The sequence below is a fragment of the Brienomyrus brachyistius genome, chromosome 9, assembly GCF_023856365.1.
Source record: "Brienomyrus brachyistius isolate T26 chromosome 9, BBRACH_0.4, whole genome shotgun sequence".
NCBI lineage: Eukaryota > Metazoa > Chordata > Actinopteri > Osteoglossiformes > Mormyridae > Brienomyrus > Brienomyrus brachyistius.
The window spans coordinates 11,844,184-11,870,546 of record NC_064541.1 but is presented as its reverse complement, the minus strand read 5'-3'; the positions used below and the strand labels follow the sequence as shown (position 1 = coordinate 11,870,546).

The following is a 26,363-nucleotide window of genomic DNA, read 5'->3' as shown; positions in this document are numbered from 1 at the left end:
TATCTATTTTCTGTTTTTTTTTCCTCTAATCAACTGAGCTATCACTAGCTACTATCACCCCATCTCATTCTGCATGTGAAGATTACAGCTTTTCATTTCACATTCAAAAAAGACCATAACGTAATTTGGAGATTCTGGCTGAATTCAATGTGCATAAATAACCTGATGATTACACTCTATTTGGACCAATTAAGCGAAGCGTAACTGGGCCAGAATAAAAGAATCCATCCACTTTGGCGGGAATCTGCGCCATGGGCCCTCAGACACTGTGTGAGAACAGGAGGTTTTCGATGATCGGGGAGCCACACATAGGCTCAACAGCGGACTTGTTATCTGTTGGGGGGGGTAGAACCATAAGACCCACAGACAGAGATCAGCTATGATTCTGAAAAGGTCTTAAAGAACTTATCAAGCAAAGAACAGCTTGATAGCCAATCCTAGTGCAAATACTAATGGCAAAAAGTCAAAGTATTGAGGTTGTGCAGAGGAATGTGAGGTCCAGCCAGCGTGCAACTTCCATTAGATGCAGAAGAACCAATTCAAAGCTTCACTTAAACATCCTCTACTAAGATGTTTATTGTACTGCTCCCAAGCTATCTCTGCGCGCTGATTATACTCAAGATCCCACTGCACCATCAATCACTTACTTAAAAGAATCGCATGGAAATTTTACGGGCCGGTGGGGGACCCAGGGTGGGCGATGAGGGCACAGGGAGCAGCAAAGCCACACACCAGCTTGCTTAATGGCCCCTCGCTTACCATGACAACCACAGCTGGCCGAAAAAAAAACAGGAAATCGTTTGCTACTGGAAGAAGAAGAAGATGGAAAAGGGGCAGAGTAAATGAGGCTGAATTCCTTACAATAACACCCAGACTTCGATCCTGAAAAATCCCCCATCCGAAAGAACGCAGCAGTCGCTGGCACTGTGCCGCCCCCTCCCACAGCACATTCCTCATGTGCAGCCGTGAGCTCGCGCCCCTTGATTCCACGCCCCCGCAGGTAGGTCGGAGACGTTCACATGGACCTGAGGAGCTCCCGGGAGCTCTGGTGACCCGGAATCCTCCGCTCCTGTGATCCCCCGCCCACCTCGGCTCTCTGGGCCTCTCTATCCCCTCACCGTTATTTTTAGCAGACGCGCAACGGATCTGGAATCCCAGTCTCTTATGTTTCTTGGGCCCACAAGCAGAGGAAAAAGGGGACAATGAGCCAAGCGGGCCGTGAGACCCGTGGTTGTTTTAGCTCCCGGGTTCATAAAAAGCGACAGGGTTTGCAATTACGACGCCGTTTGGAAAGGAATCCAGTGAAACATTACAGGTTTATCCCACGGTTAACTTCAGAAGGATGTGACTAAGACGTTACACACAGATTCAGAGAAAAGACAAGTGATTTCACTAGGGCTGCATTGGCACAGATGAGACGACGGGGTCTAGTGCTGCGTTTTAATTGATTTAAATTTTCTGAGACATGTGACAGAACACTGTAACTTGAACAAGGGGGATTTTGTAAGAAATGCAATTACATGACCTTAAGCCATGCATGACAGGAAATGGGGGTTGCCTGCCTACCTGCTGGCCATATTCCATTCCAGCGCGGGATTCTGGGAATTCCTCTCACTCTCTAGCAGCGGGCCCCCTTTGGCCCCCTCCTTCTCAGGCTTCAGCTGGTCCCAGTGGGCTGTGCCAATGTTGATGCATTGCAGGTCCACCTGGTACTGCCGGTCCTCCACCTCTGAGCCCGGGTCCCTGAGTATGCCCAGGTTCAGCGCCCGCCTAAGGTTTGGGGGTGGGGGGTTAAGGAGGAAAAACAAAAAGCCTTTAGTTACTGAACCCTTAATCTCAAACTGTTCAGTTGAACTGCAAATGCAAAACAATGTTTTTGCTTAAAGTTCTATCCGACCTGAGCTTTTCTCTGATTATTTGCCATTTCGCCCTGTCCCGAGAGCCGTGCCCCTGCAGCTCTCGTCGTGTAACCCTATACGACGCAGTCATGGCCACGCACATCTGACATCATAGGTAGAACCTCCGCAGCATGTCATCACCGTTTCCCAGAACCCCTGGGGCTCGTTTTAAACCTATTACGGAACATTATGAAGCATCTGCTATTCAGGGATATCGACATCACTAAAAATGCACTGTTGACAGGGAACGATTCCAATCCCACAATGGCATGACGTACATCTGCGGCACACAGATTGGAGCTGAGTGGGTAGCCACGGTTACCCTGCACCGGGGTGCGGTGGAGTTATAACACACAATGGTATTAAAACAGGCAGAAGCTTCTCCAGCTGGACTTGAAGCAGACGTGGGTGCGAGGTGCATTCAGCCAGAGGTTGTCTGCATGGTTCCAGCACACACTCAGGGCTGTAAGTGCGTTTCTCTCTTTCGCAACCTGACAGGTCATTTCACAGGCTGCTATGCAGACAGGCTGAATCCTAGCAGTGGGCAGGTACCACGATACAAGCCATGCTGAAGCACCGGGGACTGGCACAGTGCAGGAACCACAGGGCAGGAACCACAGGACAGGAACCACAGGGCGGCACTGCCTCTCAGAGAGCCCACACTCTGCTTCATTCCATCTTAATTACACCTAAAAAGAACATCTCGTTGGCACGTAGGGGTCGATAATTAACACCAGCACCCTCAGCCAGGTGAAATTACTCCCCATGTTCCCCCCCCCCCAACGCTTTGATTTGTGTTATCATTACCGGTAAACAGCTGCTGACCCAGCCAGACGGCACGGTAGTCTGAAAGCTCCAGTGAGGCCTCAAAGAGAGCGCTCTATACACAAACGGCGAGCGCGGAGGGGCCTGCGCTTTGTCAGAGCACGGATTTCTCCTGGAGCTAAGTGACCTCCCCACAGGAGATTAGCTCTATTAAACAATGATGTCATTTATTATTATTTTTTTTTTGAGAGACAAGATGCTGCAGAATGCGTGAGCACGGGGAACTGAGCTTTACATCTGCGGATGACATCAGAGCCTGTGCAGTTACGATATGTTTATTTGTCCTGGTAAATTCCGACGAAAGCCCAAACGCTGTAAATAAGGGTCAGAAATGGCAACAGATGTCGGGGCAGTATGGGCGGCCTGGCCCACCTTCGGCTACGTCAGAGGTCATTTTCTTACGTTGCTCCCTCCGTTGGTAATGCAGTGAAAATTCATTAGCAAACAGAAATGTTATGACAATAATCTGCAAGTACAAAAACAATGGCACGTGGGAGTTCAGAGGTGTTTTAACTGGATCTAACCAGCTATGTTGACACACAAACAGCACGGATACGTTCTTAATTAGTAACCGAAACCTAATGCATTTTTTGGTTGTTTCCACGTGTGTAATTGTGGACCTAACACTGTAATGGTTTTGGAAAGGCAAGTCAGCCCAGACGCACTCTGAAAGTTTTTTTTTATTATTATTATTAATTTTCTTGAAGGCCGTGCAGTTACCTCATTTGGAATCCTAAGGATGTGTTCGGTTTGGCCTATTAAGGAAATCACTGTTTTTTTTTTCCCTCCACTAAACTCTCCAAGAATTCTACAGCCGACGTCATTAATAGTACAAACACCAAGTGAGCAATACTTGTCTTGGTTGTGTAGCAAGTAAAATACAATAATTTCATATTGAAAGGCAAATTTCAGCCAATTTGAGGCCACCGAATGAGCCTGATTTCTGACAAATTAGAAGAGGATGAATTTCGATGTGACCCGTGGTCCACAATAATAATCAAAACCAGATGCTCCTTTCTAAAAATGTGAAGGGGGGGGCTGGGAAAAAAAATTCTGGCATCTGCCATATTTTGATAATTTACGTGAAGACCACACGACTTGGCCATGAGATATGAGATGGAGGAGACCCAAGGCTGAACTGAATCACACGGGACAGGTGAAAGCCGGCCTCTGCACACTTTTACAGGCAGTTTTTAAACGTGTGTGAAGCTGGACGGGAAAATGAAAACAACAAGCTTAAAACGACACGTGCGTGGAATAGAGGGGCACAGAATGGCTCAACGTGAGAAGCTGCCTCGGCCCTTGTTCCTGAGCCAAGCCGTTTTAATGGCAGGAAAAGACCACAAAAACATTATTTTTACGACTATATTCTGCTATTTATAACAATGGATCAAAAGCACAGCAATAAGAAAGTTCTGTTTCATGGTAAGAAGTGTTTTTTCAAGAACATTTCTGTTGTGATGCAGCTGAAAAACAGGCCTGATGGAGCCTGGCATCGGAAACATAAAGGCACATGACTAACTGCTAATGAATTAATGAGAGCTTCTTATTAAGTATTTCCCAATAACGGCTAGAACAAAACTGTGGCCAGGTGGCCGCAGCAGTGACAGAACACATAGACCAACCAGCTAGTGTGCTATACTACCAAAGTCTACTACAAGACTATGGAAGCCCAACTGTTAGAGACATAGGAAATTTACTATAGCATGATGGACAGTCATTTCGATTTTCCGTTGACGCGCTGGGTAAATCTGAGGGCCCTTAATAGAGCATGGCCCTGTACTGCTCCAACAAAATTCTGACATTTTGGAACACTGGTGAGTGGAATCCTATAACAATCAATAGACGAACTCTGGAATGTTCTAAAGAAACAATGCATAGCTGTAGCTCAAGTGCAAACAGCCCAGATTCCGCAGCACACCCCCTGGCAGAACAATAGAGGGGCAAACGGACATGGTCTTTGAGACAGAACAGCACTAGAAACCCCTAACTTTCTCTCTGTGGTGACTCCACCACAAGCCCGAGAGAGAGAGTCCTGCAGTGAGATGGGGAAGTGGGAGGTGGGATACTCTCTTTTACTCTGAGGTTTCAAAGGTTAACCATGGTTCACGGTAATAAAACAAACCACACTGAGCCCTGGACTGGAGTTACTGGGGTCCTGTGCAGGCTTGGTTCAAACTCGGTTAGGCGTAATAACCCCAGTTCCAGGCTGTGGGAGGCCTTGGCTGTGGAGGCAGGAAATGTCGGGGTAACGCAGTACCAGCCCAGGAGCTTCTGGAACTCGTCACTACACCCACAAACTGAACCTGTTGCACGAACCTGCTTTTTCCGTCTGCCGCATTGGCAATCAAATGCAATACATGCTTGGTGACACACAGGCGTCTGTGAAGGTGAAGGGTGCCCCCAACCAGGCTGAGAACATGGAGCACAAGTGGAAATTCAATGTTAAACTTAGCTTACTGGAGTATTAAGCACAGGCACCAAACTCAAAAGTGTTACAACACAAGTCCTTTATTCATATTTTAAACGGAAACATTTGGGGAAAGCACACGCACATGTACACACACACACACACACACACACACCCATGTATGCACACGCGCATACACATACACACATGTACACGCACATGGACACACAGACGTTTGTATTCACATCTTTGTAGGGACCATCCATTCATTTCTATGGGAAGAGCCCTAATCCCGACTATGACAACCTTAACCTCTACCCAGCTCCAACCTGAACTATAAGTAAAATACAAAATATACAAGAAAATAGATTATAGGACAAATGTCCGCACAATGTAATACATACACAACACACACACAAAAAACATATTGCAGCGGGCAGATGGGGACAGTTATGATTTTAAGCACTAAGTGGCTTCATCGTACCTATACCATACATACATAACGTATACACACTGCCCACTGTGCCAGTCTCCCTGACTATGCCTAACACACAAGGTGGGCACACACAGACACACCACTATTTACAACAAATGACATTAAGCACTACATGAGGCATCACAATACACAGAAAAGCAGCACAAGAGACGTGTACCTATACCCGACTATTTACATGTACATGTACACGGCTCAGCTTGGTACAAAATACCACGCTGCTGCCTGCTGCATCCTGCCAGTGCTACAATATTAACCCCATCATTTACTTATTTTTTTCGAAACAGTTCTTTATTTTTCCATATCCCATACAATTATAAACATTTTTAGTAGTGGTATCAACATATAAGGAATTTTATTCCTCAGCAGAATCAGAATTAAGTCAGACCAGCCACATCACCACACTGTTAAATACTTCTCGGCTTCTCATAAATAGCATTTCCACTATAAACTGGAGTCTCAGTCATTATCCGTTCAAAACAATCAGACAGTTTTGCTCAGATGTGGGACATCTTTAGCAGTGAAAGCAGAGCACCAAGCAGACCGCAGCCCCTAAGCATACTGGACAGAAACAGCACTGCACCAAGCTGGTCATGTGGGAATTGATACAGAATATGATTCATGAATCTCTCAATTACTTAGTAAGTTAAGAACCCTGACTGATGGTGGTCCGTTCCAAATTGCCTGAGCCCTATGACTTCTGAGTAGCAATATGGCAAAGATTTATTGTTTCAGTCAACTTCAATTACACTTAATTTGCATCTACAATTACGGTAATTAGTGCTCCGAATTGGAACACTGAACAGCCCTTCGCCAGGGGAGTTTACAGCAGCAATGAGTTAGTGTAGTTTGCGTTCGGTTCCAGCAGCCCCGAGAATGACGACAGCACATGACAGAGAGGATGATGACATGGCCAAGGTGAATCCCGGCAGGGTAGGGTGGATTAAACCATTTAATGGGAAATAGGGGGAACAACATATGCAACATAAACATCCTGCCTACCAAGCCACACACCTGTAAGCTCAGGTTTGAGCTTAAATGACAGAATGAAGAAAAACCTGCTTGTCTTTTTGTTTTTTAAGACATATACTGGGCCGCATCAACTCAATGCTACTTGTTACGTAAAATTCAGGGATGTTATCTAGCAGAAGGCAGTAACATCGCAGATGTGAAGTTAAAACGACGACATCATAAGACACCGGAGTCACGTGTAGTGTGACTGAGCAGAGCTCAGCGGGGAGAGGGGGCCAGACCAGGCTCAGCATTCGAGAACATTCATGCAGTGGAAACATATGGCAAGAGAAATGGCAGCACATGTGCTAAAACTGTTATTTCTTCCTGATAGCCCATAAGAAACAGCAAACATTTCAATTATTCACATTTATTGAAATTAACAGCGACCGGCACTAGATTCCGCTAGAGATCTCCAACAGGAGCCTGTTATTAATTAGGCTGATTGGAGTTTAAAGGCCTTCACACTTGGCGATTAAATCATATTTACATGAAATCTTTGGGCAAGAATTACCTTTATATACAAGTAGGACTTGAGTTTTCCATCTATGAAAGTGGTAAAACAGAAAAGTGTGGAACAATCGGCGAGGGCTTTTGTTTACAGAATAATGGTATACACTAAGAGTCACTGTTTGCACTCGGATTTCAACATCTTAATTGCAGGAGCAATTTTTCTCCCGAATGGTTTACATGTCAGCTAGTCTCGGCTATAAACACGGCATCCTGGCCACGTTGTGCCGAAAACGTGCCATGTGTGTAGCAGCACCTACCAAAGATAAAGGTCATCGGATCCTTACAGGCCAGCTTTAAACTGTTCGGGGCCGCCTGCTGTATTTTTGTCTGTTATTACTGGCTCGTTCGTAGAAATATTTTACCAAAAAAATGACAAAACTACCATAGAGTGCTCTGATCAATAGCGACTCAAACAGGCCAAGTTGGACGAGGGAAGTTGTATTGGCGATTGAGTCTAGCTGCTGGACTCGAGTCCGCAGGAGGGAATGGCAAGCAAAAAGACGCTCTGCGACATTCATCATATCTGCATTGAAGCTCTGTGGCAGTGGATCCCAGGGAGGTAGGAGGAAGTGTAACAGGAGTAGTAGGATCACAAGGACCACCGTAGCATCAGAGCTGCCCGATGCTCCAGTGAAGTGGAACCTTGCCGACACCATGGTCACCCACAGAATAGGATGGGACAGGAGCCCCAAAGACACTTCTGGTCTGAGCAACAGATACGGTCTCTCTTCTGCAAACTCCCCTTTTACAAAACATGCAGCATTTTGGGCACCCGACGTGACGGAGAGGCATAAAAAAAACGTTCTGATGGCTTCCTACACCCAGATGGAAACAGACTCCCACAGGGCCAAGTGCTTTCCAGATGACGTAATCTGTGCGCCATTTTAACTGTAACAGGCTTATCACTAATTAATCGCTAAACACGTGCATGGGATGGATTATTCTGTACTGCCTTTAATGAAAAACATGGTCTGGATTTTAAACTTCGAAAAAAGTAGTTTTCATCAAGTTCAAACACATACCGCAATGCTACTTAAGTACTAATTAAAGGAAAATAATTCTTTTTTTAATACTCCTGTGCTCCCTTACATTTTGATTGGCTGTCACCATCAGGGCTTCCAATTGGCTTGAAGTGAACCTCCCCAAACACCGGGCCCTAATCAGCCTCAACTGTGTCTTATTACATCTGATGCTTTTCAACTGAACTGATGCATCGAATCAGAAACTTGGTATTTTTTTCACAGCCACAAATCATATGCACTTCAGAAAAATAAATAAAATAAGACGCAGCCGGACTATCAAAACACACACGGGACGGGGAGCAGAAAAATGTGTTCTCCCCACTCGACAGTTAAGGGCAGATGTCAGTCTGGAACGGAGTGAACGCGCTGCTCCCGGTGGCTCTTCTGTTCTTCACTCCGGTGATGATGAGCACAAGTTTCTGTTTATCATCTACGCTACAATAAAATCCATTGTCCTGCCCTGACACCACAGCTTGATTTACTCTTCACATTAGATTGCTTATTGGACATTCCAAAAAAGAAGCGTTCAACTGCACTCAAGATTAATCTCGGTTTATGAGACTAATTATGGGATTATGGAATTCAACACTGTGAGGCACTACCGTGCCCCCCCGCCTTAATTGATTAAGCGATTCAATATCATACAACCGCCCAAGTCTGGTTCCTGTTACAGCTTTCAGTGATGAATCTGAATTATGTTTTTAAGATGCAATGAAGATTTAATTTTATCTGCAAGAGGAAAATCCTTGGCACAGGCTTTTGAAGTTGATTAAAGGACTTTAAAGGCAATTATTTAATTCTGACAAATGTTTAAAGAAAGGAGATTACATGTCAGAGATTTGTCCCGAATGGAGTAAAGGGAGAATCATTCATAAACAATGCAGGAGAAGAGACGCCATTTTTGATTAGCTCAACTAACGTTACCAGTTCGGCAGACAAGCTGCACAAACATGTAATCAGATCACCGAAACAGTAGGTCTTTTCCTGCAGAATTTCTTGACCTTAAACAACATCTCATACTAATTCAAATTTCCTTCCAATAAACAAAAGCTAAACGAAACAAAATACAATGAATTAGTACTGGAGTCCCACGCATAATGGAATTAAAAACTTATGTTTAAAATCACCACATTTTGTAAAAAATATGAGTGGGTTTTTGAAGGCCTCAAGCTGCCCAAGACGGCTGAGCCATAACTACTTTCTCATGAGATAATGTCCAAATAAATTTATGTCAGCAAGGAAAACAGAGTAAAATAATTATAATGATCTGCAGCACAGATGCTTCCTAAATCAGCTAATTCTTCCTCCCAGAATGGCTCTTGGAACGGACCTCGCAGCTCGTAGGCGAATCCTAGTACGTCTTAACGTGCCAAGTGTATTTATACAAAGTGACAGCTCTGCATAACCGCTTTTCTTTTGCATATTATTAAAATACTTTGTGTTGTGTTTAAAAGCATACTGACGAAAAAACAAAAGCAAATGTCTGAGTACAACGAAACAGGCATCGATGGCCACTCCCCTGAATGTGGTGGATCACATGACATGTCACTATGCTTGACAATGACTGTCAATGGCGACAAGCACATGGACCCATTCTGACAGGCAGATACTGCTACACGCTGTGTGTGGAGCCCCATGGTCACATGGGACAGCGGGAGAAAGACATTAATCATCGACGCTCGATGGGTAATGGCTCCCAGGGTGAGCGCGATACCTTCCAACGTAACGTGACGGGCAAGCCTTCCAGTCACGCGGTGGGGGGGGAGGTGGAGCGCCCCGCCAGGCTTTGAGTGCGGCTCGCTGTGAGAACAACCGACCCCGAGACACCGTGCAGGACGTTGTGAGGAACACCAATGTGAAGGTGGCCCATGCAATGACATAAAGGAACAGGGCTGAATATCAAAAGCTCGGGTAGAGCCTTAAAATAAAACAAACCTGCACCGAGACCCAGCCTTGATTTTATTAGTGCGAAGGGCTGTACAAAGGAACAGAGGAAGACAGATGCAATTGGAGGACCTCCACTGTAGACGGAGCTGAGTGAGCCCCCTGCAGAAGCTGAAAGGGGGAACAGGGAAGCTGGCTTAGGCCTCTTGAACTTGAATTTGAGGGCTGGGGGGGGGGGGGTTGGTTGAAGCGCTCCTGTTGAACACAAAAGCCCTTCAGTAAACACCACACGTGAAAAGAATTACTGAGGATCACACACATCAAACGCTCCAACATTGTGCTTCCTTCCTGAGAGCCCGGCGGCAGGAAATGCTGAACAGCATCCTGTGAGCAGGCCGGGAGGACGGTGTAAACACAGCGGCGCTCTGCGACCTGGGTGGGGGGCAGCGGGGTGCACCGGGAAAGGGCCCATGCACAGCCTCTCAGCGGACGCAGAGGGAAGGGAACACAGGCGACCTGTGAGCCAGGCAGTGCCTCCGGAATGATGACCTTCCCCATACAGAAGTCGATCCCACCCTCACTGCGTACCAGAGGGCCATACTGTGTTATATATTCAACAGGAATACAGAAGCGTGGAGTACTGTGTGTGTGTGGGCGTGTTTTCACATTAGTTGCTTAGTGGACATTTTACAAACAATTCATGGAACTGCGCATTGTTATACACAGGTTACATGACTATGTGTGCCAGTGTGTGTTAGACAGACCTGTTCCATGTGTCAGCATCTCACATTTTCTGATTGTTCTTGCTGTTACCTCTAGTCAAGGCCAATGACACCACAAACAATGACGGAGGACCTTGGGGACAGAGCCTCTGTGATAGTGAATTTGTGTGGGGCCCAGCTTAGTACCAGGGGGTTCTACCTCAGCTGCGCGTCCTAGGGCCAAGGGTGCTGTAGCTCCACAACAAGCAGTAAGATGTGGGCCTTCACATGTCTGCCAGTATAATCTGCTATTTGAAATAGCCCCCTCCCTGTCCCAAGCATATAGCTGTTCCAAGGCAGTGGAGGAGAATGGCTGCCACAAGACTCCCCATTACATCCTAATCCTCTAGCCCAAAACAACATCCCGCAGCTGAGAAGACGATGATGAATCAGGAGATGTTGGCATCGTACTCTATCTGACGGCCGTCTGCATTATGCTTGAGAATGATCCCCCCCCCCCCAGTGCTAATCACAAGCCCCCAGGGCCAGCAGTGATCACCCGTGTCCAGTACCCATCAGGCAGAATGCATTTAACAGGCTAACCGCATGACAGTAGGGGGGAATATGCAAGCGAATCCGAGGCATCAAGGAGCTGAGGAGAGCGAACCCCACGACTAGATTTCACAACAGCATCAGAACTAGATCCTGCTTTAATCCACGACGTGGGGGAATAAACATTCTGGGGGGAGACAATCACAAAAAGCAAAGTTAAAACAACAACCAGGAACCATTAATGTGGCTCAATGTTTATGAATGAACTAGGTTGGGGTCGCCAGAAAGCCCAGCGTTTATAGCAGATGAGGCCGCATTGAGGAACCGCATGAATTTCAGAGAGGGGATATTTTCGAGAACAAATGCCCCCCCGTATGTGACTGTATCTGGCCAAGGGGTCGGGGGGGACAAACAGAGACAGGGCAAGAATATGCATCTCACTTTACTCTGAAAGGTCATCAGCACCCATGGAGGCTTAATGTTTTGATATTCCAATACTGTGCACCCTGTCAAGGGAACAGAAGGTCCAACCTTCTTGCTGTAGCCTTGAAGCATAGCACGGTTGCTAGGCAGCCACACAGAGATGGCAGTATTGATGCGGCCAGACCAGTTTAGCATCTAAAGGTGCGATGTAAAGACACAACACAGCAGAGTCACTCTACCAACTGGAAAAAAAATCACTGCGTAAAAGCAGTGGAAAACAGACATGTTCCACTAAAGAATTAATTTATCTAATGCCATCTAAAGAAACCAATAAGTAGTTGTGGCTTTGCACGTGGACATCCGAAGTCAGCCGTGCATTCCTCACCGAGCATTTCCTGCTCCTAAAAAGGCGCTCCGTTTACCTCACCTACTGGCCTGAGAAGAGCTCTTTCGTTCGGCCCGGATGATGGGCGAAAAGATAAAGGCTGAAAGGATCCTGGCTTTTGTTTAAGAACCACAGCCAACACACGATCACAGCCTGCAGTGCCACTTAATGTTACTGGATGACTTCATGACTTCCGGAACAGTAAAAACACTTCAGATTCTGTGTTCAGCTGAGCAACTCCAGGAGTTTTAGCATCTTTTTTTTAATTTGTGTAGAAAAACAAAAAAAAAAAACAACAATACCTACTCTTTATGGCACTAATTATAAAACAATTAAAGCCATCATCATCAAGCCTAGCTCATTCAAAGTACAGCTGAATGTGTTGTATAACATACCTGTCTCAAAACCCTAACCCTTAATCAACAGTGGCCTCTCAACTGCAAACATACGAAGAGATCTCTAATATATTTGGACATATCCAGTCTGGCTTCCATCCTGGCCACTTAACCACAGCCGGAAACAATGTACTGCTATCCTCCAGTGCAGAAAACACACAACATTAATGGTCCTAGGGTTTGGCTCTGTTTCCACGCTGCTGACCATCCCCATCTTCACTGGTTTGTCTGCACCTGTCCTACAGTGATTTTCTATTTATTTTTTACTCTTAAGCACATCACGAGTTTCATTATGTTCAGAAACTGAGCAACTCTCCTGCATCTCCAATCTCCTTGATGGATGAAATGGCCACGAGTACGTCAGGGCTCAGTGCTTGGGCCAACAATTGTTATTATTCTCTGTCTGAATGTGACAGCTGGGGAAGACTATGTAAAATTACAATATCAACTATTACTTATTGAGTGAAGCCCTTACGGTTCAGGGACTAAGCTCCGCAGGTTTCACTCTGTCTGCACTGACCATGACTTATCCGTCAACGAATATCTGATGCTAAATCTTTAAGGGTTCTGGGCACAGACGCTATGTAAACAGAACCTGAAGTGAATCTCTCTCACACGCGCGCACACACACACACACACACACACACACACACACACACACACACGCAGTTTAACCAACTGAACTGTGTATTAAATCCTGCCAAACAGGAGCTTCCCGGATCAAGCGGCTGTGTTTTTGTGGAAGTGGACATCCCGCCACAGGACAGCTTGCCGCTTGGCATGGGTGCTGGAGTGAGCGAGTCAGGTTTCCATTTCGGTCGGCTGCACGAAAACCTTTATGAGTCCCCATGGCAGCTGGGGGTTGATCCTACAGCCCCGTGTCACCGCACAGTGCTCCGGCGACTGCCGGCAGTGCGTAAACAAGGCCTGTTCCAGGAAGTGCTAAAAAGGACCGTCACCTCATGTGTCACCATAAACGCGCTACTTTTAGACTGAGCTGGGGAACTAATACCTCTTGGCAGTATCTAGCACATCTCACTCAAAGCGAGGGGCAGAGGCTGTCACGGCACAGGGCTGACAGCGCTGATAACGTCTTTATTATTCCGTCGGACTTAAAGGATCAAATTTCAAAACTGGAATCATGGTAGATTTTATTTCATGCAGACCCAAGACTTTAAGGAGGGGGAAAAAAGACAGCTGTGGTTTATTCATTTGATTTTTTTAAAACTCTACTGGTACCCCCCGCCCGCCCTCCCCCTTTAAAGTATGGTATGACGATTTATCTACAGAAAATGTCTGTGAATGTATGGTAGGGACAGACTGGCTTACAATGCTAATCCCTCTAAACCTTTAAGTGCAGCCAGAGAAATACAAGTGTTGCGGTAGAAATTCTCACAGAAGAGAAACCTCGAAAATAACATCAGAAGAGCCACAGATATTTACGGAATGAACCGCAAGCTGTACACAGAAGTCAGCAGATACCACAATACAGATGCAGGCGGGTTTCCGTTCAAATGGAAAGCACAGCCGTCCTCTGGCTCAGTTTGCGCAAACACAGACACACAAACACCGGAGGGGGAAAGGGGACGATATCGGCTGCGTGCGCCGTCCTTATCACACAGAGCTAACCGCGAATGGTCACTCGCCTCCTTTGAACTCTGAAGGAACTGTGAAGACGACTTCACTGTATTGCTTGCATGTAATATCCATATTGCATGCAACTGAGTTAGCAGCCATCCATCTTGCTTAACCTCAGATACACAGGAGACCGTATACTATCAGCTGGAGATACTACCCACATTTACAGTTGACCATGAGCGGTCATTCACTTCCCTGAGGACCGGCTGCAGGCAGTTACATTATTGGCTGAGGGGCTATCCAGATTACGCACATGTGCCTCTCCTTCCCCCGTCAGTCCTGCTCGCCAAGCACTCTCCTCTTACTCACACTGTCCTGCCTGAAAATCCATCCACTCCCACATCTTTTTAGGGAAATAGAAAATAAACTCTCTCAAATGACACGAACGTGACATTTTCTTCTGTTCCAGGAAATCTGTTTAAAACACACCTTCTGCAACATACACACCAGATGTGAGGCACTAATATCTACAGGAGATTTTAAAAAAATGAAGAAGACTAATGAGTCTCTTATGAAACTGTAATGAAAAAAAATTAAAAAGCAACTGCATATATGCAGTGATGCCCCAGAGAGGAGTTCCCTGCTCCATTACAGCAACTTGTCTCAAACTATTTGTACATGAGACCGGTCCAAATACCATCCACCGCATCAGCCCAGCCATCCGAGTCAGGACATAAATTCTTTAGAAATTAATAAAGCGGATGTTTGATTTACTCTGGTAACAGCAGTCACATTTTTAAAACAATTTTATCTTGCATTAATCCTCTGTGTCACGGTAACGTAAAATATCTCTTTCGGTTACAAAATCCAGGTGTTTCATTTGCTGACTGACAAAAACAATGTTTGTTCTGGCTGACCCTGATCTCTCTGGGTTATTTTCTGCTTTTCCCCGATTAATACCAGAGAGAGAGTGCGAGCTCGGGGGGGGGGGGGGGGGGGGGGGGTTGGAGGCGCGGCTTTTTTTATAAGGTTGATTTAGGAGCACGGGTGCAGAAATTCGAATCATTCGCCTGCATCAAGGACATCTGGGGCTTCCTTGGGGTCATAAAAGATTCGTGTTTTAGGAAATATCATCATTTGTCCTGTAAGCACGTTCTTTCCCAAAAGTCACCACCTTTGCTTTCCCGCTATCATGTTCCAGCACTTTAAATGGTGGAAACAGAAAAATGACCCACTTCCTGCGTGCAAAACTACACGAGAGAAAAGTGGTATGATTTAACCAAACCAGAAGTAATAGCACTTGATGACTCCGACATGACGGTTTGCTATAAAGAGTGATTTAAGCGTCGTTTCAATAAGGACCCTACTGAGGCGATTCGCATCAGCGAGGCACAACACTAAGATGTAAAACTGTGGACAAACACCCAAGATCATTTAATTTTTTTTTCCATTTTATTTCATTAACTAAATGGCAGTAACTGATACCTACTTCTTAAGCTCGGAAACAAACATCTGAAAATAAAATGCAGTTATACTGAATTGAAAAAACTTCAATGCAGCCTAACTGGTCAAATTTTAGCAGCTTATTCATAACTAACGTTCAGCTCTGAGGGCACAGTGGTGCAGGACACTGTCCCACACACATATAAGAGAAGAAGAGATCTTAATGTTTGGACTAATGAGGTGACCAAGTTATCGATGCAATTGTGTGTGTATATACACATATATGTGGATAGAAATTTCTCCATGCCACTCACCTTAAAACATCTCTGGTTGCTTCAGAAACAGCAATTAAGCTAAATTATCCAGGAAATTAAACTGTCAAACAAAGCTGCTGTCAGGTCATGGACAGTATACAACTCTAATTACATGACCGAAAAAGCTCGAAGAGAAAAAAAAAAAAACCCACAATCAATTTACAGATGCACACTCAACAGGTCCCTGCCCCCCCACCAGACGCATCCTGGCATGTGCCAACAGCAACGGCAGCAGGACAGAAGCACTCGTTCCTCCGACCCGCACAAGGAAGCCATGATCCCAGGAGAGCGTACGTTGGGCGACTCGTAAAAGGTCAATATTTTCTTTATTTGTCAATGTACACAATGCTAATTTTTAAAAATACAAGAGAAAGCTGAGTCATTTACAATATTCCCTCCACTGCTCTGCCCTGGCAAGCCTCGCAGAACGCAGTAAATACAGATCAAAACTAATTTGCCAATTTGACAAAAAGTAAAGACAGGTCGTTTTCAGCGGGGAAGCCAGCCCAGAACCTAAACCAGCCAAAAAGATGGCTGCTGCTGCCTGCGTTATACAAAATGGTAAAAGCCTGTCTGCTATATAACCGTCTGCTTTCCTTAACATTTACTTTGCATCACCGCTGGAGCGGCCACTGGAGAAGCACGAGGATGAGATCCTGGATTGCCGTAAGATCCACATTTCAGCAGTTGAATGTGACACCGCCAGTGTGGAGGGTTGGGGGGGAGGGCTGCCTGAAGGATCAGTCTGAATATCAGAAAGGTTGTACAGGGATGCTCAACACCACCCATTACCCTACTGCAAGATGGATGCTGCCAGCCCATTCAGCTCTGCAGGAGGACAGGGGAAATCCTCTCTGTCTACATTTTCCTACCTGCCACCTACCATCTGCATCCAGCTTTGGATCTTTAGCTATAGGGGGCCCGCAACACCCCCTCCCCCCAATGGGCCCAGACCCCTAAATTAACATTTCTTTTCCATCCCGCCACACACCGGAGTCTCTCGGCAGCTTTCTGACAGTCCTGAAGTCCGTGGAAAACCAGGAATCTGAGCAAGAGTGACGGGGGTCCCTGAGAATCTTCTGCACGTGTGTCTCAGGAGGTTAGAGTAGGGAGGAACTTCAGATAACTGCCAAAAGATGTCAAAACTACATTAGCCTGGGTGGGGGGCAGGGGCTGATACATTTCATATGAATTTAACCAGTCTAGTCCAGCCTTTGATATAGACATGAAAGACAGCAATAAGGTGGTAATCATAATAAATAAAGACTGTAATACAGTATTCCTGTACAAATGTACTTCCTGTCAGAATTCAGCCTTACCACATGCCACGCTACATTAGCAGAGAGTTGGGAAAGTGCACACATTTTCTGTGTGTTATAAAAACGGACACGGAGAAGTCTGCTGGTTATTTCAAACTGTTTCACATGTAAAAACATTGACTTTTACATGCCTCCTTTAAAGAAAGGCACCCCACACGCCCCCCCAAGTCCTTAAAGAGACAAACATTCTCAGCCATTTGTACTGAATTAGAGCAAAGTGGGCCTTTTTAGCAAACTCCCCCGCTTACAAGAAGCTTTCAATTAAGTGTTCCATGAGCGAGATCTCACTGGAAAAAGGGGGGGGGGGGGATCTGTGAGATTTTACAAAGAACATTAACCACAAGAAAGCTGGGGCTGAAGGCATGCTGGACATTCCCCTGGTGGTGCTGAAACGCGCGGGGGGGGGGGGGCGGGGGGGCAAGGGTGTGCCCTTTTCAAATCGAGGGAAAGTGATCTCAGCTGTGTAAATCGACTGTGGCCTTGCAGTGGGAGATTCGAGCGCTGACCCCCCCCCACCACCACCTTCAGAGATGACACTGCGGGGACCCTCCCCATCATAAGCTGCTATTGCCCTTTATGATTGCCATGGAAACATGGGCCCCGACACCAGCCACTCGGCCTGGAAAATGTCTCCTCCTGCCTCTTTGACCCGACAGGGTCTTTTCCGATGTCCAGGGCCAAACTCAGGCCCCCCCATGAGCTCTTCTGGACAGATCAGCCCTGCAGACACTCGGCCTACAGCTACACTGAGAGAAAAGTGCGATGTCACATTCACACCATTTCTGCTCTAATTCTGTAAATCACCTTGAGTAATACATAAGATACCAGACCCTAAAACCAGTCATCTAGTTATAACAAAGGACTGAATTAATGGATAAATAACCAGACCTCTGAGTATGGCTACTGGGCATTTTATTAGCTTTATTAGCTTGCTTTAAGATCTGTAAAAATCGATGTCACCCAGCACTATATTTTGCCGGCTAAATGCACACTGTCCATAGGTGTTGTTTGTGCTAAATGGAGACAGTTTCTACAGGGATGTCGCAAGAGCTGCAGACCTGATAGGTGCCCAAGGAAGCAGCCGTGTGACTTAGGATGGTTGTGGTTGAATCCCACCATCTGGACCTGGAACCGTACCAGTTAAATTGCGCAAGGCAACCTTCTAGAACGCAGCTCACAGGCAAATAGAATGAACGGAAGCTTAAGGTGATCCCTTAAAATAACCCAATATAACACTGCAGGGCATCCATGGGATCCTCTGTGCGGATCCATACCTTTGGGATTTTAGCTCGGTTTACAATCTGGCTCTGAAAGCAATACTCTACACTAAAATGAAGTCAGTAAAAAGCCTATCTTGGGCAGAGATGGCAAACACAGTACACTCACCCCGCATCAAATAATCTGACGATCTATCTCTTTAGCAGACACCATATTGTAATATTTAATAGCATATTTAATGTCTTCGGCTGTGGGTCCCTAACAGCCCTGTAATACATTACAAGCTCTTTAATGATGCCATTCCCGCAGCTGCTGTCACGCGTGTCTTGTACTGGACTTTGCTATATTTCAAGGTGGACCCAAGCGGCCTCGCATTGTCACAGAGCCTTTGAATCAGACAGACCTCAGGGTCACTCTGCAACCTGTCTCCATAACTCCAATCTCCATAACTTCAGTGTTTATATGATCTCAAGTCGGTTGGGGGCACCTTATCATCCCCAGGCTCCAATCAGGCTCCCACCCCATCCCGCTGTACACCAGCTGTAGGAAGCAGCCCACGGCTGCCTCTGCCTGGCCAAGACTGCTGCGGTTTCCGAAGCAGCCATGACACAATCCAGACCCTCCGGGCCGTGCAGAAAATGTGTTTACCCTGAGCCCCCCCCCCCCCCCAAGCTCCCTTCCCACCCACCCCCAAAGATCTCAGAAGTTTGCTTTCCTTCTCAGCTTTGATCCACATGGCACTGGGGGCTGCATCAACGGTCTTGGGTTTCAGGTGCCTGCCTAAGATGTCAGTCAGAGCTCTCTGCTGCTGCTGGGGGGCCCGATCGCACCGCGGCGCCACCATTGGGGAGGGCTGGGGGGGTGGCTATGCTACAGTAACACCCCGCCCCCCCCCACCGCCATGCCCGTTCGTGGAAATAAAAGGAGCCACCTCCACCCCCGTCCGCTCACATAGCCAGACAAATTTTGAGTGTCGCTTTTTAACACAGGCTGTGGTCCTCTTAGATCTAAAAATAGCAGAACTTCTGCAAGTATGACCCCCACCCCAAGAGGAGTGGGGGAGCCGGGGTGGGGGATTGACTTACTGGTAGACGTCCTTGCGCAGTACTGTTCTGCTCAGCGGGTTGTCGGCCTGCGGGGCCACGCTGACGGAGCCAATCTTCAGCACTAGGGTGTCCTCCTTCTTCAACATGGAGTCTGCATTGACACAGAGGAGGTGTGTATGTGGGGAGGGGTTAATCAAAGGCGGTGTCTACAAACAGCCCGGCACTCATGAAAGCGGCGCACGACGCAGCTGAGAGCTTAAGGACACCAGCTACCAGGTGTGATGATTTTACCCCATGGTAAAATCCACCCATGGTAAAATCGCTACCTAAATTACAATATATTAAACATTTTTTTAATCATATATCATAAAATGAACTCATGTTGGAAGAAAGGTGTGCATATCTGCTGTAAAGATTAGCTAAGTGCACAGAAGTGACAAGCAAACGTAAAATTACGTTTGACCGCAACAATTTGATCTGCTCTCCCTCACCTGCTGGTGGCGATGTGTCCTGGGGCATAGGGCAGAAGATACGGATGACGCTGGTGTTGACGTAGATGAGTGGCAGACTGCTGGATGTGAGTGCCCGGCTGCGCATTGGCTGGCCGGCTGCAGACCGCCCCGCCTCTCGGCAATGTCGTCGGTTCCGTGGTGGCATAACCCGAAAGACACTGCTGGTCGTGACCAGTAGGGGGGCAGGAGAGTACCACATCGAAGGGCTGCACCGACAGCAGGATCTCGCGCAGGTACTGGGGTGAGCCATCGGCCAGGCCCTCTGTGAGCCGAGGCGCCCCGCTGCGGGGTCCCCCTCCACGCTCCGGTCTCGAAGTCAACTTGTGGCGCACGTTCTTGGTGACCGCTTGGGTGTAGGTGACGGACAAGAAGCCATGCTGCTGGTGAGATATTTCCAGAGCTTTGGCGGCTGTCTGCTAGCAGCAGCAGGGGGAGAAAAATGTAGAAGTTGATGAACAGGTCTGCGTGGGCTCCAAGTGGACCAGAGCAGATCTGTTAGCTAGCTCAAGCATGCATGCATCTTACAGGACACCCAGAGGCCATCTTCCCAAAACATAGGGAACAAGAAAGGGGGCATTAAACACAAAGATCCCGCCAGGTCCCGTTCAGTGACTGCTGGGCATCCCGTGAGCTCTGTTAATTACGTGCTTTTCTGGTACAACTGGTTATGACCAGTCATACCGTAATTCAGGAGAAAAGCCATCCCAGTAAAAATCAATGCAATCAGAAGAGACAAGACGCTTAAGGGAGGTAAAAGGGACAACAAAATAGGCCAAACAATGGCAGCTAATAGGTTAGGTCTGCGTGAACTCCCACTAACAAAAGCAACTGCTCAGAAGTGAACAGCACCTTCGTCTATGCAGGGGTGCTGCTAGAGATTTTGGGCCCCCAACCCAGACCAATCCAAATATGTTTAAAAAAATTTTAGGGCCCCTTCAGGGAATCGTCTGAACTTCCACCCCTTTACAGTGCCCCTGTGTCCATGACTTTGATATTCTGCCTCGGACACCAGGCCCGAATAGCAGGCTGAGATGGGCATAGTCACCCTGTTTCACACGGAACTTTCAGAGGTCCACTCAACCATAGGGCCAAGCAGAGCTAAACAAATACAGATTTTGGCGACTCACTGTGCTACCACAGTGATGAGGGCAGATTGAGAAAGTTACACAATCAAAGGAAACGAAGTGGGTGGGCCTCAAAAATGGACCAATTGGCTTCTGAATCCAGAGAGAAACCCCGTGGGGATTTTTTGTGTCCTTCTGACGGCGGTTAACGGCAGCTCACGCATGTTGGATGTGTAAAAGCGAGATTCTTACAGGAGGAAAAAAGCCAAAGAACCGGCTGAAAGGGTCCTGCTTGCTGACGGGTCGAACCAGCACAGTACGTCTGTTCAGCTTGTCAGTACAAGAGAGGAGCACCCCTCCGCATTGGCCCAGGCTACGCGGCCCATCATCCGGGCTAGGGTGGGCAGGGGGCAAAGGAAAGAGAAGGCAATAAGCTTGGAACTGAAAGAGATTTGTGTTGATTTTTTTTTTTTTTTTTTTTTTTTTAGCAAAATCAATACAAAAAACATAGAGAGAGACTGGCACAGCTTTAAGCAGCTGTAAAAGGAGGCGATGATTGCCATAGGCTGAGCTAATATTGTTAGCTTAGCTTTAGCACGTCTCCAATGCAGTCATAAGCCCAGGAAGCCCACGGGGTGAGTGGGGAGGGGGGGGGGCATCACAGAGACCTGCAACACCCACCAGCCAGAGGTGGTGTATGGGGGGTGAGTATCATGAGCTCCTGCTTTCTACCTGATTTCCTTAGATACGTCAGCAATCAAGGCTTCTGGGAGGACTGGGGAAACTGTACTGGCTGGTCTCAGTAGGCAGGAGACACACTACCAGAATTTTAGCACGTTCGAATGGCCCCCCTGCCACCTGCAACCTGTCAGGGGTAGGGCAAATTTCGGCTCCACTTGCACCTTAAGACCTTAATAACCACCCCCCCCACAACCCACTGTTCTGACGAAGCCCACGGTGCCTCCTGCTGGTCAGCTTCCCCAGTTCTCCTCAGTATGAGGTAAAGCGGCCCAGGCAGAGGAAGGAAGTCATCTCTAAGGCCTCACCGCTGCTTTCTCCTTGCACTGCAGAATGACTCCTTCAAAGCGGCCTGTATGCCAGCCCTCACCCGGCCTGGAAGATACAAGGGCCATCCTGTCTATCTCATCTATGAAATCCGTCAAAGACGTCTCAACTGTTGGCCTGCAGGAGGTTGCCAAAGTGTTATGATGACCTGTCATGCCCCCCACCCCACCCCCAGACCTAGGGCTGAACGCAGCTACGTTGCAGGATGGTGGTATATAGGCAAATTAAACTTTAACTATTATTCATAATGACCGCATGTTTTTTTTATTCAGTTAATACGGTAATGTTAAATATTAATAAAGAGTGGTCTTTTCATGCAGACGACGGTCTCCACTGAGCTTATTGAGCATCATCCTACAGCACCTGTAAAATCAGAATTGTTAAAAACATACACAGCTCTGTGGACAAGTCGATATCAGTCATCTCAGCACGCATCCTGCTGAGCACAGGGGCTGTAACACACAGTACCCTACTGAGCCTTATTGACTCAATGACCTGCCCCCCAATTGGGTTTCCATTACAGCCATTAGATGTTTGCTATGATAAGTCCCAGGTTGTTTTCATACAATAATATCCACATGCAGCCCCTGGCATCCATCCAGTGGTTTCCATGCAATAATTCAGCACTTTTTGGATATATATACACAACCAGTCAAAGTTTGAAAACTACTGCTTGAGACAGTGATGGTCGATGCCAGAGGTACCTGACCTATCAATCGAGATTAGACAGCCTTTCATCCTTCAGCAAGACAATGGCCCAAAACACACCTCATGGTCAAGGACAACTCAACCTAAAGAACTGGCCAGCCTGCAGACCTCCTATTGAAGCTGCAAGACCCTGTATCTCTGAGATCTGCTGCAGAAGAACTGGTAAGAAAGGTGAGCGTCTGCTGAAGACAACGGGTGGCTATTTTAACAAATCTAAAATTTTCTGAACGCTACTTCATTATGATTTGTTTTGAGGACTGTTTGTTTTCATTTTCAAGAACGTAAATTTGAGATATAAAATACAATGAAAAATCCTAGTTTGCAGAAAGTATACTCAGACTTTTGCATTATACTTAAGTCATTCATGTGGATGTTTGCACAGGGCCCTCTACTAGACTTATGTACTGAGACAGTTATAACAGAAAACTGGGAGGGGCAAGGACGGCATTCTGACAGAAACTCCTCGTGCCTTTAAGGCTACACCTGCAGACACTGGCCATGAGGGGGCGGGCAGGGTCCCAGGCACCCTCCTGTACCTGTTCCTGTAGTGGTCAATGTTCAGGCTGCCCACTTTGCACTTGATCTTGGTGTAAACATCTTGCACATCCACAGAGGCACTGAGATCTTCCAGCTCGGTGATGACACAGATCTCTGCAAAGAGGGAAGGACCCACTGTGACTATGGTGGCCAAAGGGAATAACAACTTAAATGGAGGAAGGGGGCAGGAGGGGGCTCAGGATGTCACAAAAAGCAAAGTGAGGGAGACAAGCACCCCTCTGACATTGATGTGAAATGCACACTTCCCGTTTCCTGTTCCGAAAACGACGCTCCCTAGCAACCTGTGGCAACACTGGATAGCACTATCGAAATGCAATGAACACCCTCAATGAAGAACACGCTAAGTACCACAGAGACAGGGATTAAACGCCACAGAAGCATAGAGAGGTCTCGGCGACGTGATACACCTTATTCCAGGGCCTAATAGAGCAACACAAATAATCATGTCTACCTAGTGACAGAAAGACTGCTCTACTTACTAAGCATTTATACATAACACAGGATAAGTTAACGTTGCCTGGAAACATTGGGACATTACATTCCGGTACAGCTACACCGGTTCTTCTCGTGCCAACAGCTACCCCCCATGTAAAGCATTCCGATTGGAAGCCGAGCATTTAAGAAAAAAGCGCGTGGCGAAGACTGACCCCCATCCATGACGGTTTAAACATTACATCATTCATGCCACTATTGCACTGGAAATCAGATGGCGACATGGCAGGTTTTCAGGTCTCAGCCCCCTATCCCCCCTACCCCCCCAGAGATCCTGAGACATTACGTGGATAAACAGCTAACAGGCGGCTCACTGCAGCTGCAGTAGCCCTACCTAGCTGCTCACATGGCAGGTATTAGGGGAGATTCAGCATAATGCCCCTTTAGGATGCTACTAAATCAAAACATGGCCCTGGCCAGCGATTCCCAAAGCACTTAAGCTCTGGGATATGGCCACGCAGATGCTAAATATTACAGAGAGCAATTAAAGGTGAAGTCCGCTTTTCAACGCAGCCATCAGTCAGCCAAGGAGCGGCAGCTCGGGGTGGGTCTCCCCAGCCATGAGCTGCTCTCCCCCTGCTGGTTGGTGGGAGGTTCTGCAGCATAGCCGAACACCGACGATCACATTCACCCAAGCTGTCTACATCGCAGGTCCCACAGCATTGTTATAGTGTCAATTTACACCTCTTGTACTAATGTGCAGCGCTGCATTTGCAGACGCCTTTTGTCTTGTATTGCACTAGTGTCTATTGTTTATGTACTACATGTTTAATAACTGCCAGGTAGTTATTAAAATAATAAATAATTAAAATAATGTGCCAGGTTCCTTCCGGCTGTTTAGCATTTACATTTACTTATTTCGTTTTTGCACTAAGCGACATACAAGTGAGTGAAGCTCAGAATCGGAGAGCAGGGCCAGCCAGTGTTCCCAGTAAAGTCAAGGCCTTGCTCAAGGTCCAAAGGTGACATTATTCTGCTGGTCACAAACTCCAGGACACAGTTCCCTAACCTACTGAGCTACAGGCTGTCACATACTGGAGGGGTGGGGTGATGGTACCTGTCCTTTTGGCAGCCGGGTCCGGCGCAAACAGCTTGACTGTGACTTTTGGTAACATCCACTGCATCCACAGGCTGACCTTCCCGCTGGCCCCACCGATGCTGCTGGTCTTCTGCTCCAGAGTGACCGTATCCAGGGATGGAGATTCATCCCCTGCCGGCAGAGAGTCAGCCTGAGAAGGACAGAAGGAACGGATAGCTGTCAGTCAAAACATAACTGATAGGGGAGGCAGGTACCCTTAAGGAGGGGGAAGAATGTGCGGTATATCGTTGGGGCGAGGGGGGTGTGAGCCGAGAGCTTATTGAGAGGGCAGGTTGGGGTGCATGTGCTGAGGCAGACCAACCACATAGAGAAATTCCTTGGGATCCCGGCCGGCAATCCCACAGGCAGATGCACGGTCCAGGACCACCCTCCGGAAATGGTCACCCATCTGTTGCAGCCAGGTGTTACATGGGCACCCCCCTTGGGTCACTTGGGTCCTCAGCAATCAGGGTATTGCAAGCCAAATCACTCTCAGGGAAACACGCCACATGGCCATAGTGCCCCAACTGACGCTTCCTCACAATGCAGGTAATGTGCCTCATTCAGGACTCCTCCAGCAACCGCTCATTCAAGAGAAAGTCAAGCCAGCTGTACCCAATAACTCTCTGAAGACACAGTACCGAAGGAGTCCAGTCTTCGTCTCAACTCACTGGACAGTGTCCATGACTCACAGCCATACAGTAGGACAGGGAGGAAAAGGACTCAAAAGACTTGGACCTTTGTCCTTCAGTTGTTATCAGGACCACCACACACCCCTTTCCAGCAACCTCATGACTCCCCATGCTCTTCCAATCCGCTGCTGACATCAAAGGAAGAGTCACCAGAGACATAAAGTCTGCAAGTTCCCCACACAAACTGCATGCAAACTCAACAGAAACAGCTTGATCTTGGAGTCTGGCTAAGTCCAGCTCCATTCCCCTAGTAGGTGGTAGCCTACTGGATCTATGCTGAATCTTCAGAGTAGCAACAACAAGTCTGTGGCCAGAATTCACAAACTGGGTACATCTGTAGACCCTGCAATTCTGCAGGAACCTCCAGCATCTGCCCACGAGGATGTGATTGATCTCCTTCACCACACCACCAGTATTGGAGTACCAAGTCCATGCGGCTCAGGGCATTGGAACCAGGATCCAGCAGCCCACAGGCCCTGACCTTTCGCAAAGTCAAGGAACATGGAGCCACTTTCATCCCGATCTGCAGACCCATGGTGACTGACACAATCCTCATAGTCAGCCCTGTCAGTGCCAGTGGTCGCATTGAAGTCACTCATGACCAGAGGGGTGTAACCTCATGGGCATCCTTCAACAACCAAGCGAAGTTGCGAGTAAAATGTGTCCCTTAAGACATCACTCACTGCAGTCGGAGCATACACAGAGACAACAGACAAGACACCCAAAGAGGGCCTTAGCCTGAGTCTCATGATACGCTTCTTGAA

At 47.2% G+C, this 26,363-nt stretch overlaps 1 protein-coding gene across 1 annotated transcript in view; it reads right to left on the bottom strand.

The window, feature by feature from the left end:
- Positions 1 to 26,363, bottom strand: part of LOC125749095 (intermembrane lipid transfer protein VPS13B-like) — a 209,711-nt gene that overhangs the window by 69,381 nt on the left and 113,967 nt on the right. Inside the window, 7 exon segments of the mRNA XM_049025986.1 lie at positions 1,567 to 1,770; positions 19,470 to 19,581; positions 19,922 to 20,123; positions 20,125 to 20,355; positions 21,259 to 21,400; positions 23,316 to 23,430; positions 24,887 to 25,058. Coding sequence (XP_048881943.1) covers positions 1,567 to 1,770; positions 19,470 to 19,581; positions 19,922 to 20,123; positions 20,125 to 20,355; positions 21,259 to 21,400; positions 23,316 to 23,430; positions 24,887 to 25,058 — 1,178 coding nt within the window.